This window comes from Oryctolagus cuniculus, chromosome 19 (assembly GCF_051225735.1).
Source record: "Oryctolagus cuniculus isolate XC-2025 breed Fujian yellow rabbit chromosome 19, ASM5122573v1, whole genome shotgun sequence".
NCBI lineage: Eukaryota > Metazoa > Chordata > Mammalia > Lagomorpha > Leporidae > Oryctolagus > Oryctolagus cuniculus.
The window spans coordinates 58,432,164-58,446,115 of NC_142885.1; the positions used below are offsets into that span (position 1 = coordinate 58,432,164).

At 41.4% G+C, this 13,952-nt stretch overlaps 1 protein-coding gene across 3 annotated transcripts in view; it reads right to left on the reverse strand.

Moving 5' to 3' along the window:
• SMG1 (SMG1 nonsense mediated mRNA decay associated PI3K related kinase) overlaps positions 1-13,952 on the reverse strand; it is a 112,897-nt gene that overhangs the window by 31,306 nt on the left and 67,639 nt on the right. For all 3 annotated transcript variants that reach the window (XM_051847482.3, XM_051847483.3, XM_051847484.3), the window contains 11 exons: positions 13,740-13,860; positions 11,490-11,738; positions 10,915-11,199; positions 9,135-9,279; positions 8,885-9,023; positions 7,720-7,950; positions 7,452-7,629; positions 6,735-6,896; positions 6,024-6,241; positions 5,582-5,736; positions 1,119-1,341 (listed from right to left, as the gene is read on the reverse strand). In XM_051847482.3, the coding sequence (XP_051703442.3) occupies positions 1,119-1,341; positions 5,582-5,736; positions 6,024-6,241; positions 6,735-6,896; positions 7,452-7,629; positions 7,720-7,950; positions 8,885-9,023; positions 9,135-9,279; positions 10,915-11,199; positions 11,490-11,738; positions 13,740-13,860 (2,106 nt within the window). The remainder of the gene's footprint in view (positions 1-1,118; positions 1,342-5,581; positions 5,737-6,023; positions 6,242-6,734; positions 6,897-7,451; positions 7,630-7,719; positions 7,951-8,884; positions 9,024-9,134; positions 9,280-10,914; positions 11,200-11,489; positions 11,739-13,739; positions 13,861-13,952) is intronic.

Consider the following 13,952-nt stretch of genomic DNA (forward strand, 5'->3'; position numbering starts at 1 on the left):
CTGCTTGGTCACAAACACTACGTCGCAGGTAATGAACACCACCCTTTGTGGTCACTTTCTTGTCCTGTGCTCCTAGCTATTTCTCATGAATTTAGCAGTTTACAACTGGCTGTAATCGTTGTAACACATACTTTTTAATATTTTTCTAAAAATAGTTACTGAAGGTCAATAACAAAATCAAGTACGAGCAATAAAGGATAAAAAATAAGGAAAAGCTACGAAGTTAATAAAGACAGTCCCCTAACTAATGGTATTTTTTGGGGAAAAAAAAAAAAAAAAAGACCAGTGCTTGCTTTGGTAGCACATATACTAAAAAAGATGAAGACCAAAGAAAATATGCAATTACTGGGGATCAAAACACACACAAGACAGGATTTTCGAGTATCTGGCTAATCATCCCATGCACCATATTGATTTCAAAACAAGTACTTGTTAAAATTAATGTTGTTGGGGGCCTGCTCTGTGGCACAGCAGGTGAAGTCGCCACCTGCAGTGCCAGCATCCCATCTGGGAGCCAGTTTGAGTCCTGGCTGCTGCACTTCTCATCCAACTCTCTACTGCGGCCTGGGAAAGCAGTGGAAGATGGCACAAGTCCTTGAGCCCCTGCACCTGTGTTGGAGACCTGGCAGAAGCTCCTGGCTCCTGGCTTTGAATCGGTGTGGCAGATGACAGACCTCTCTCACTATGCCTCTCCTTCTTTGTGTAACTCAGACTTTCACATAAACAAATAAAGCTTAAAAAAAAAAAAAAACTAATGTTGTTATATGTCAATATTTTCTACTAATGCTTCTCTCTAGAAAAACTAAATAGGCACAAATTTAAATTTCTCTTTTATGAGTATAGCAGAAAAACAATATTTAGCTCACCAGACCCCACCCCCATGACATAGCAGGTACCATCACTACACCCTCTGCCTCTGCCTGTCCCAATTCTCAAAATGAGCAAAATCCCTTTTTCTACCTTTCTTTTAAGCAACTGGTCACAGGTTGCCTTATGGGTCTACCAAAATCTTCCCTCGTGTTTGAAGTAAGAAGCTCTCCTTTACCACACGTGCATGTATTGAAAGCTGTCCTCATAGGGAGTATCCCATGGCAGTGGCATTCCTGAGTATTCTGTACCTCTTTAAATGGAATCCAGCTGCTTCCTGGCTTGGCGGGATTTACTGGCGTCTTCAGCTTTTCCAGGGCATTCTCAATTGCTTCACCATAGTTATCCTGAAACCACTTTTCATGCGGTGTTTCTGCAGGGGCTGCCGTGATACTCCTCACATGCTCCAAAGCAAACACAATGGGCTTCATCAGAGCCGTGTGCTTCTCTCGCATGATTGCAATCTTCTCTTCTCTGATCAGGAAAACATTTTTATTCAAAAACTAATTTACACTAAAATTCTATGTAAACATGAAATAAGTTAAATGTAGTAAGTTTAAGAAAATAGTATCAGAGTAAATCTAACAGCATCGAAGAATAAACCTAAAAAAGCATTAAAATGTTGGCAAAGTAACTTACTAACAAAGCATTTTTAAAAACAGAACACATGAAAGAGACAGCTTCTTTTCAAAACAGTACAGGGAAATGGTATACCCACAGCAAAAAGAAAAATGACGCTGGACCTTTACCATATATCACTTGCAAAAATAATTAAAAATCTATCAAAGACCTAAACTTAAGAGCTAAGACTATAGGGGCCAACGCCATGGTATAGTAAGTTAATCCTCTGCCTGTGGTGCCAGCATCCCATATGGATGCCGGTTCTAGTCCTGGCTGCTCCTCTTCCTGTCCAGCTCTCTGCTGGTGGCCTGGGAAAGCAGTAGAGGATGACCCAAGTCCTTGGGCCCCTGTATCCACATGGGAGACCAGGAAAAAGCACCTGGCTCCGGGCTTCGGATTGGCACAGCTCTGGCCGTTGTGGTCATTTATAGAGTGAACCAACAGATGAAAAAACCTTTCTCTCTGTCTCTCCCTCTCAGTGTTATAGACTCTACCTCTCCAATAAATAAATAAAATCTTAAAAAAACAGCTAAGACTATAAAACTTTTAGAAGAAAACTTTTCAGGAAAAGCTTCATGACCAGATTTTACAACAAAATCATAGGCAGTGAAAGAAGAGGAAAACCTTAATTTAAAATTAAGAAATTTATGTGCCTCAAAAGATATTATCAAGAGAATGAAAAGACAATCTACAGAATAGAAAATATTTGCAAGTCAAGTATCTGATAGGGATTAATATCCAGAATATAGACAGAACCCCTGCAACACAGTACCACCCCACCCAATTAAAAAATGGGCAAATGACTTGAACTGAACTGTTTTCAAGGTAGACACATGAATGATCAACAAGCACATAAAAGGATGCTCACAGGCAGGCACTGGGCGTAGTGATTAAAGACACCGGCATGGGGCCTGCCTTGTGCCAGAGAAGCACCCTACAGTAGAGTGCTGGTGCAAGCACCAGATGCTCCACTTCTAATCCAGCTCCCTGTGAATGCTCTCGGGAAAGCAGCAGAGGATGGCCCAACTACTTGGGAGACACTGATGGAGCTTCCAACTCCTGGCTTCAGCCCTGGCCAACTGAAGGTGGGAGATCGATTCATTCTGTCAAGAAAAGGACAGGAAAAAGGAAAAAGGAAAGGAAAAGAAAGGAAAAAGAAAAGGTGCCTGCATTCCATAATGCAGTGCCTAGGTTTGAGGCCCAGTTTCATTTCCAGTTCTAGCTTTCTGCTACCCACATGGGAGCGATCTGGACTGAGTCCCTGGCTCCGGGCTCTGGCCTGATCCAGCCCTGACTGTTGTAGGCACCTGGGAGTGAACCAGTGGAGATGGAACATCTCTTTCAGATAAATCAAATATATAAAAACTGTCTTAAAAAGAAAAGATGATTCAATACTTTTAGTCATTAGGGAAATATCAGGATGGCTCTTACCAAAAATCCAGAAAATTAACAAGTATTGGCCAGGATGAGGAAAAAATGGAACACTCATACACTGATGGTGGGAATATAGAATGATGCAGCAACTGTGGAAGTTTGCTGGTTCCTCAACAGCTTAGACATACAAAAGCACTGCATCATACAAAAAAAATCCATACAAGACAAATGAGAGCAAGGATTCAAACAGAAATGTGCACACCAATATTCAGAGTACCATTATTCACATACACAAAATACAGAGGTTACCCATCTATTTACAGATACATGGGTAAACACTGTGTTACCCATCCCGTAGCCTCAGTTTCACTTTCCACAGTTACCATTACCCAAGGTCAATCATGGTCCAAAAATATTAAGTGGACAATTCCAGAATAAACAATGCATGGATTTTTACGCTATGTGTTATTCTGAACAGAGTGATGAAATCTCATGCTGTCCCAACCAAGACAAATCTTGGCTCTGTAAGGCATATCCATGCTGGCTGCCTGTTAGTCACTTAGGAGCCATCTTGGTTATGAGGTCAACTGAAAGCATGGCAGTGCTTGTGTTCAAATAACTCTGATTTTACTTAATTATGGTCCCAAAGCACAAGGGTACTGATGCTGGCAATTTAGATATGCCAAAAAAGAAACCACAGACTACCTCCTACAAGTGAAAAGGTAAAGTACAAGAAAATACTGAGAGGGATCAGTCTTACAACCTCTACTATAGTGTATCATTCTCATCAGTCTACTTTATTATTAGCTATTGTTTATCTCTTACTATGCCTAATTCATAAACTAAACTTTAGGCATATATATATGAAGCAACATGACTCAGTGCTATCTGCCATTTGTCTTTTTTTCCCCCTCAAAATTTATTTATTTGTTTGAGAGGCAGTAACAGACAGAGAGGGAGAGACAGAGAAATCTTCCTTTCGCTGGTTCACTCCCCAAATGGCCACAAACGGTAGAGGTGGGCCAATCCGAAGCCGGGAGACAGGAGCTCCTTCCAGATGTCCCACGTGGGTACAGAGAACCCAAGCATTTGGGCCAACTTCTAATGCTTTCCCAGGCCATTAGCAGGGAGCTGGACTCAAAGTAGAGCAGCCAGAACTCAAACTGGCGCCCATATGAAATGCCAGCACCATGGGCAGAAGCTTAACCTACTATGTAATAGCACTAGCCCCAGTAGTTTCAGTCTTGAATTAGGGGTCTTAGAACATATTCCTTGAGGAAAGAAAGGGCCTACTACATATTCATACAATGGAATACTTTCCACGGAAAAAAATGAAATTCTAATATATCTTAATGCAGATGAACTTCAAAAAATTTGTGAAAAATAGCATTAAAAATATTTATTTTGGTGCCAAAACTCTAAAATATATTTACACCAGGAATCATCAAAAAGCTCATTAAAGGGTGTAGCAGGTTGAATTACTGTGCCCCATAAGGGTACCAGTTCAAACCTCGGCCGCTCCATTTCCAATCTGCCTCCCTATTAACGCTAGCTCCTGGGAGGACAGTGGAAGATGACCCAAGTACTTGGGCGCAAACACCCACATGAGAGACCCACTGGAGCTCCTGGCTTCAGCCTGGCCCAGCCCGGCTGTTGCAGGCATTCAGGGAGTCAAACAGTGGATGGAAGATTTCCCTCTCTCCCTCTCGCTCACTTTCTCTCTGTAACTCTTCTTTTCAAATAAATAAATTTTAAATAAAAAAAAAAAGGATTTCTAAAATTTTTTTTTGTATCAAAATAAGCTTACCTTTTAATTCCATGCTTCCACAACCTTTTTTAATTTACATATTTGAGAGGCAGACAGACTGAGAAAAAACTGCGCTCCCATCCACTTTTTTTTGACAGGCAGAGCGGACAGTGAGAGAGAGAGACAGAGAGAAAGGTCTTCCTTTGCCGTTGGTTCACCCTCCAATGGCCGCTGCGGGCCGGCGTGCTGCAGCCAGCGCACCGTGCTGATCTGATGGCAGGAGCCAGGTACTTATCCTGGTCTCCCATGAGGTGCAGGGCCCAAGTACTTGGGCCATCCTCCACTGCACTCCCGGGACACAGCAGAGAGCTGGCCTGGAAGAGGGGCAACCGGGACAGAATCCGGAGCCCCAACTGGGACTAGAACCCAGGGTGCCAGTGCTGCAGGCAAAGGATTAACCTAGTGAGCTGCGGCGCCAGCCGCCCATCCACTTTTTCAATTCCCAAACGTTTGCAATGGCCAGGGCTGGGCCCGTCCAAAAGCTGGACACTCAATATAGTAGGACTCGCATGTGGGTAGGCAGCACTGACTCCCAGGGTCTGCACAGGTAGGAAGCTGGAATCAGGAGCCACAGACAGGTATCAAAGCCCGGCACTGCCATACAGGATGCAGCTTTCATAGTCACTATGCTAAATGCTTGCTTATTCCTCCAAGCACTCTTCAAAACACCACTGCACATGAGGCACCTTTCTGCCTGAGACAGAGGTAGAGTAGAGGTAACCAGGAGCTGGGCTGAGCGGGGGTGGAGAGTACAGAGCTTCTGTGTGGGATCACAAACAAGTTCTGAAAAGGCAAAGGCTCAGTGGGGATGGGCACACAACACTGTGAAGATATTTAATGCCACAACTACAGAGAGGAAAACATCCACACAGCAGCAGCTTCGTTTCCTGAGCGGAGTGTATGCAAACATACTTGCGCAGGGTGTTGTTGCTCTGGACTCTCTTCACTTCATCTTCAAGCTGCTGAATCCGTCTCAAGACATACATATGCTGCTGCAGCAGAACTCCCAGCCAGAGCTCATCCCAGAGCACGGTGACCCTGCGCAGCTCAGCCACAAGCATCTGAACCTGCAGACGGCACAACCGAACACTCACGTACAGCTCTTTAAACACTGGGCATTACGGCTGAAAGTTGCTTTGTTTTTTTCACTCCAGGTCCAATTTAGGAAACCCTGATTAATGACTCCATCAATAAAGAATTGCTTTTCTATAAAGCTTATCTAAAACTCTAAAAGATTATCCTAAAATGTTTGGGTCTCAGATAGTTTTTACGTTTTGTTTTTAGGACTTTGGGGGTGGCAGGGTGTTGTAATATATTTATATATTTATAGCATATGAGTTTAACTTCTTTGTACCTGTAACACCATAGTTGGGTTTGCAGAGGACAGCTTATCTACAATTTTGCTGTAGCAGTCCTGCATCATGGCTTGGTCTTCATTTAATCCACTTTTAGGTTCATCCTTGTTGCTATCCTGAGAAGCAGGAGGACTTCCTCCCTCACATTCAGAAACCAGCAATTCTTCTCCTTGAATATTGCCAAGTAAAGTTGGAATTGCAGAAGAAAATTTATTTCCTACAATGAAATGGGACTATAAGGAAACTTTGAATATTTCTCCCATGCAGTCACGCTCAGTTAGGGAAAACATCAATTACCTATTTGACTCTAAACACTCATTTAACTAAGTTACCTTCTGTATACACTGATCTTTTATAAGCTAACTTTCAAAATTACTAAATGCTAATGGAAAATAATAAAAGAGTCTCTAACAAATAACACTTAATTATTATCTGCCAGTTATAGCTCAGTTAACCTGAGAGTCATTCCACTTCTCCACACCTTGGTAGATGACTGCAGAGACTTAAGATAACATGGAAAGTACATTTCCATGAACCAAATACTTAGTAGTTTCTCCTTCAATAAATGGCAATCATTCACAATGAACAAACTACAAATACTACCAACTCCGCAACATAAAGCCCCCCCCCCAAAAAAAAAAAAAAAAGATCTAACAAAAACTGACAAAATAATTTATACTAAAATGTCAGACTATTTTAATATTCCATACCTGAAGCCTGGGATTCACTACTAAGTGATATGGTGCCCACTATCGCAGGGTAGAGGATGAGATGTGGGGAGTCTTGAGCCACCCGGCACAGAAGGTTACAAATACTCTGGCGCACATACACCTCAGGGTGGTTTAAGCGTGAGAAGAGCTGTGGAATAATTCCTTTAAGAGAAGAAAGAAAGATTCTTTAAAGTTATTAAAACTATCAACACAGTAGACGCAAAAGATAAAACTGTGACATATGTAGGGCCAGCACAAGTTTTAATGGCTTTCAAACTTTTCTCTGTGATAATGAAGTACCATACAATATAGTTCTTGATTTAAAAGACTGGTTAAGGGTACCAAGGTATAATTAAAGTCCAGAACAAGTCAAATCTGTTCTAGAGAAAAGTGTTCTATGAATGCTTAAAAGTAAGGCAGATAATGCTATTTTTGTAAAGGGCATATGAAATCTTTTGAAATTTATTTTCACAAACCTTTCTAAAACTCATACGAATGCTGTATTCAAAAAGCTCCTGCCATGCAGTCTTCCTTTCTCTGAACAGTGGGAGGGAAGGTCTTAGTGACGTAACACAAAGTCAAGGGGGTCCTATGAACTAACAAAGCTATGCTTCAACGCATTCAAATAATGAACACAGAGGAACTACTACTTATTAAGTGGTCTTAGACATTCCACTCAGAAGTCAATTTTCCTTAACAGTGCACTTAGGCCATCACCTCTCCAAGGAGCCGTAGGTGTTGTTTCCAAGCCATGTTCCAGATACTGCCGGAGCTCCCCAGCATGTTTCACAAGCAACCTGAGCAGTCGCAAGGTGGCCATCACAATCACATCGTCAGTGCTCTGCTCCACTCTGTGACTTAGATGTAGCCTCGGGTCATCCTCATCTAAAGGAATCTACAGTTCAAAGATGAAGGAAAGAAATAAGAAAAATCCAGGACATTTACAAGCAAAGCAATGTCAAAAACCCAAACACTGACTACCTACCTGACCAGCGTTAAGTTTAAGGAACGTAAAATATGCACTGCAAGACAGTTTGTACAGGCTGAAGATTCTATCAACAACTTTTCTCCACACTTTAATAACTCCTTCAGTTGCACTTTCATCAAGTTCTGAAAGCCAGGGGCAGCTTGATATTAACTGACGCCAAATTACATCAACCATGTCATCTTCCTCATTATCTTCACTCTCTGTTATCTGAAGTGTTATATCTTCATCCTGAAGGAAAATTGGCATAAAATTTTTAAACACAAACTGAAGAGAAAGATACGTGATTTGACCATTTCATGAAAACATTTTTTCTCATTCATGAAAGACTAAAATTGCTCCATTTAGTTTCATACACACAAAATCAATTTCATCATGCTTATTTTTCTAATCTAAGAGTTTTTTGGTTCTTTCTGTATTTTTAATGCAATTTACAAAATAATATTCCGCCTACAGAAAATTAAACACAAGCTGGGGGCTGGCGCTGTGGCAGAGCAGGTAAAGCCCCTGTCTGCGGTGCCGGCATCCCATATGGGCGCCCGTTGGTGTCCCAGCTGCTCCACATACAAAAGACTATATTCTCTGTACAGTCCTGTGCAACTACCTAACACCAGCTCTGGCACAGACAGATGCTGTTGTTTACAAAAAGAACTGAGTTAATGCAAGAATTTAGACTGGCAAATAAAATTCATGCCTTTGAAGACTGCAATTAAATAGTTACAGCATTCCAGAACTGACAGAACTTTGAATGACTTGGAAATGCAAACACATGCATGCACAAGTCCCATTCAGGATATCTGGCAGCAGAGTCTGTGTCCTGGTACATTTTTAAAGCTCCAAACCCAGGGTTATGAACCTAATTAATTCCCTACTAGAAGAACAATGAAAAGAGAAATTTAATTTACACAAACAAACCTCACCTCCCTTTAACAAGACCCTAAAGAAATGACTTTGATTTCTCAAGAAATTATAACTTCTTAAAAAAATACTATAATTCACTTTTTTTTTTTACTTTTAACAATCATTGTCTTAATCTCATTCAACACTGAATCAAATACGTGTGATCAATTTCCTCACAATGCATGAGTTAGAACAGTGATCACGGTACTACTTTCCCACTCCCTAGCTCCCTACCCCCCAAACACGGTAGTTATGTTTCCCTTGCCTGAATTCCCGCTGGTCGACACACAGCCTGTCCAAGGATACCATATATTCTCTCTTTCTCCTCTTCAGTTACAGTGTCTGGAAGCAGATTTTGAACTTCAGATTTTTCTCTAGGCAGCAGTCGAACACCTTCTCCCTGACTATAAAAACATATACGTCATCAGTATTTTAGCTATCAAAAATTACATACCAGCAGAAACTTTAAAGATCTTGCAATGTATTAAACAAATTACACATTTACACACACATACCTGGCATTGTCGACCACCTTTCTGCCCCACCTGTAAGCCCAACTAGCCAATGCTGCCCAAGATTTGGCTACTTCAGGTGCCTGTACTGAAGACAGGTGATACAGCTGTCCCAAAATGAAGTCAGGTTCTCCAACTCCAATATGTACTACCATGATGGAGAAAAAAATAATAAAGGAAGTCAGCAATGTTACACTTGCAAGTTTCTAATAACGCCATTACCACTATCTATAAGTAACCAATAAATTCTATAATACTACTCTACATAATCTGATAAGGCACAAATTTTATTATGTTTCTTTTTTTTTTTTTTTTAATTATACTTTTCTAAAAGCCAAGTATGTTGATATTTAGTTTCCCAAGTAAGCTTACATTATCACCTATGGAACACACAAATTTTTTTTAAGATTTATTTATTTGAAAGGCTGAGTTAGAAAGAGAGAGGCAGAGACAGCAAAGAGATCTTACTATTGCTGGTTCACTCCCCAAATGGCCACAAGGGCCAGGGATGGGCCAGGCCAAAAGTAGACGCCTGGAACTCCATTCAAATCTCACATGTGGGTTGCAGGGGCCCAAGCACTTGGACCATCCTCTGCTGCTTTTCCAGGCAAATTAGGAGGGAGCTGGATTGGATGTCGAACAGGAAGGACTCAAAGCACTGCTTAAATGGGATGCTGGCGTCCCAGGTGGAGGCTGTGTCACCACACTGACCCCTTTTTGGTTTTTTTTTTTTTTTAAAGATTATGTATTTATTTGAAAAGCTCAGTTAAGAGAGAGGAACAGAGGGAGGGAGGGACACAGACACAAATCTTTTTGACACTGAACCTGATAAATTCAGGTGTCAGATGGACTACAGAATGTCATAATCTTGATTAAGACCTTACCATAATACACATAATTAATTAAGATTAACATGTATGGGCCGGCGCCGCGGCTCAATAGGCTAATCCTCCACCTAGCGGCGCCGGCACACCGGGTTCTAGTCCCGGCCGGGGCGCCGGATTCTGTCCCGGTTGCCCCTCTTCCAGGCCAGCTCTCTGCTGTGGCCCAGGAGTGCAGTGGAGGATGGCCCAAGTGCTTGGGTCCTGCACCCCATGGGAGACCAGGAGAAGCACCTGGCTCCTGCCTTCAGATCAGCGCGGTGCGCCGGCTGCAGCGCGCCAGCAGTGGTGGCCATTGGAGGGTGAACCAACGGCAAAAGGAAGACCTTTCTCTCTGTCTCTCTCTCACTATCCACTCTGCCTGTCAAAAAAACAAAACAAAACAAAACAAAACAAAAAACCACACAAACATGTATTATTAAACCTTAAGTTTCACAACCAAAGTAACTTCTCATGTCTTAGCAAAAAGATTAAGTACCCCCCTATAAACTGTAAAAACATGACAATGGTGCCTACTACAACATGCACTCCAACACTGAGCAAAACCACTGCCTGTTTTTCAGATAACTCCATTATTAGTGCTTCTATCAGAATGAGAAACTTGAGTCTTTCTGCAGTTTCTGTGCTCCACCAATCAAGGGGAACACAGGCTACCACTTCCGATCTCTCTAGCTGCTTCTAGCATGAGGTCCACCTGCCACAGTGCCCTGCCATTGGGGAGCAAACTATGAATGGAGAAGTGTGTGCTCTCTTCTTGGCTCTCTGCCTCTCAAATCATAAAACGTGAAGTTAAAAACAAACAAACAAACAAACAAAAACAAAAAACAAAAACAAAACAAAACAAAAAAAAAACAATAGAGCTTTTAAAATCAATCCTTGAAAGCTAATAAAAGAAACCCTACCTGTAGATTCACTCTCGATCCGGGGATACTCTTCTTCCATGGTGTTCACAGATGGCAGTTCTAGGAGAGTGAGTAAGTTTTTAGACAGAGTAGAAAGGCCTGTGAAGTGCTGCTGCTGCTGAGCTCTGTACACCTGCTTCAGCTGTCCTGAGATCTCTTTCCACTCCGCCTGGATCCATTTAGCCAGCGTCAGAATTGACTTTGCAACTGCATATTCAGCTTTCGCAGACTTGCAGAAAGATATGGCGCAAGAACTCAACATTTCCATTGCATGTGTTGACTGGCCTGTTGAAAACACAGTCAGCACTCAGAAGCTTTAAAACCAAATGACTGATGTTATTTTAGGACCAACAATGAGCTCTGTAAACATTTCTTACTTTAAAGCACTGTAACAAATTTACTTTTTATAAGCTCTGAATTATACAAACACAAACAACTTTATTTAGGATGCAAATATTCTGAAGCAGCTGAAAACAATCCACTTTCCTATTACTACCTTGTACCATATGCAATAATATTCATACACAAGATTTTTATTATACTTATGTATATTACCTGTTATTCATTTTACTAACCTGCTGTATATAGCAATTTGGTTTTCTCAATATCAAGTTCAGGCCCCCACTTCTCATCCATCTGACCTTGAGTTGACAGTTTTTTAAAATGCTGCACTAAATCCTGTGCAGTAGTGGTCTTTCCCAGCTGAACTTCACTGCACTGTGCCAGTAATCTTGTTGCAAGTGACACATTCCCCCGTTTTCTAGCGAATTTTGCTGCTGTTAGACCTAATTCCATGAGATGGCTTCTAATTGGGACTGTTTGTTCTGGAGAGAAGAAAACATTTCATTAATCTCTGAGTCATCTATCCCCAGACTGCAGAGAAATATGGCCAAAAAAATTATTTCCTAACTATGCCCCTTTTTCACCACTTCCCAAAAATAAATAGTAAATTCTTTAAAAAAAAAAATAAGGTTTATTTATTCATTTGGGAAGCAGAGGTACAGACAGAGGGACAGAGAGAAAGGTCTTCCATCTGCTGGTTCACTCCCCAAATGACTGCAATGGCCAGAGTTGGGCCAATCCAAAGCCAGAAATCAGGAGCTTCCTCCATGTCTCCCACATGGGTGCAGGGGCCCAAGGATTTGGGCCATCCTCCAATGCTTTCCCAAGCCATTAGCAGGAAGCTGGATGGGAAATGGAGCAGCTGGGACTTGAATTGGTGCCCATATGGGATGCTGATGCTGCAGGCAGAGGCTTGACCTACTACACCACAGCGCTGGCTCCAGTAGCAATGTTTTTAAAAAGTGAGATGCATATAAACATTCACACCACTAGTAATTCTCTAGCTATTCATTTGGAACATTTAAAATTTTTCATAGTACATTTGATCTGACAAAGAACTTACAAAAAGTCTTATGCCTTCATTAAAATGGGTCAAAGATTTGAACAGACATTTGAAAATAAGGTAAACTATTGGCCATGATGCAAATGAAAAGATGCTCAACACATCATTAATCATGAAGAAAAATGAATGAAAAAACGATCCAAGAAAATACAGCAACTCCAGTGATTAAAGGGAAAAGACTGACGATATCAAGCACATAGAGCAATTAGAACTTTAAGATGCCAAAAGAATATAATCTGTACAACTACAATAAGAAATGGCCCAACTGTTTGAAAGCTATTCCAGAAAACCCAACAATTTCATTCCATAAAACTGTTCATAGCAGCTTTATAATTATAACCAAATTTAAAAACACCCAAACACTCATCAAAGAATGAATAAACTGTAGTATAGCCTTACAAAAGATCATCACAACAATAAAAAGGACTGTAGTACTGATACACGCAACATGACTGAGCCTTGAAAATACAATGCTGGAGCAGGTTAGGTCACCACTTGGGACACTCAAATCCCTTATCACGGTGCTGGTTCAAGTCCAAACTACTCCACTTCCAATGCAGCTTTCTGCCAGCACATCCTGGGAAGCAGCAGATGGCCCAAGTGCCTGGACTCCTACCACCCACAGGGAGACTCAAATGCAGGGATTCAGGCTGGCCCAGACCTGGACATTGCAGGCATGTTGGGAATGAAGCAGCAAATGGAAGTTTGTGTGTGTGTGTGTGTTTTTTTTTTTTTTTTTTAAACATAATTCATTTTTTTTCCATGAATTTCTTTTTAAATTTATTTAGAAGGCAGAGTTACAGGGGGAAGAGGACACAGAGAAAGTGAGAGAGATCGTCCATTCACTGGTTGCGAATGGTTGCAACAGCTGAGTCTGGGTCAGAGAAGCCAGGAGCCCGGAACTCCATCTGGCTCTCCCACGTGTGTTGCAGGGGTGCAAGTCCTGGGCCATCCTCTGCTGCCTTCCACAGGAACATGAGCAGGGCACTGGACTGGAAGCAGAGCACCCTGGACATGAAGCATCGCTCATATGGGATGCTGGCACTACAGGCAGTGGCTTAACCCACTACACTACAACACCGGCCTTGTAAGATTATTTCTTTCCTTTTTTAATAGATGGAACCAAATAAACAAACATTAAATATATATGCATCTTGCAGAGAAAGAGAACTGAGGCACAGAGATTGCAGTATACAATTTGGTTTCTATGAAACATCAGTAAAGACAGTGTAATCTACATCATACTGCCTGGAACAAGAATAATGGAGACATAACTGAGGAGGCACAAGGGAACTTTCCAGAGTGAGATGATTGCTCTGTATCTCGATTGTACTGGTGAGAATGCATCGAAACTCATCAAACTGTATTCTTCAAACGTGTTTTATCTTGACAAAGGTGCTAATTATTTAAAACCACGTACCTTTAATTTTCTCCAACAACTGATTCTGGTACATGGTGTATCTTAATGCCTGCATCCAAGGCCTCACGTCATGTTGTTTACATGAACGCAAAGCTTCACTGAAGAGTGGAATAAGACAATCCTACCAGAGGAAAACAAAGATGCTTAACACAGAAAATGTGTCCTTTTTATGTTTGTAGACACACTGACTATGAGTCTAAGACTTCAATACAG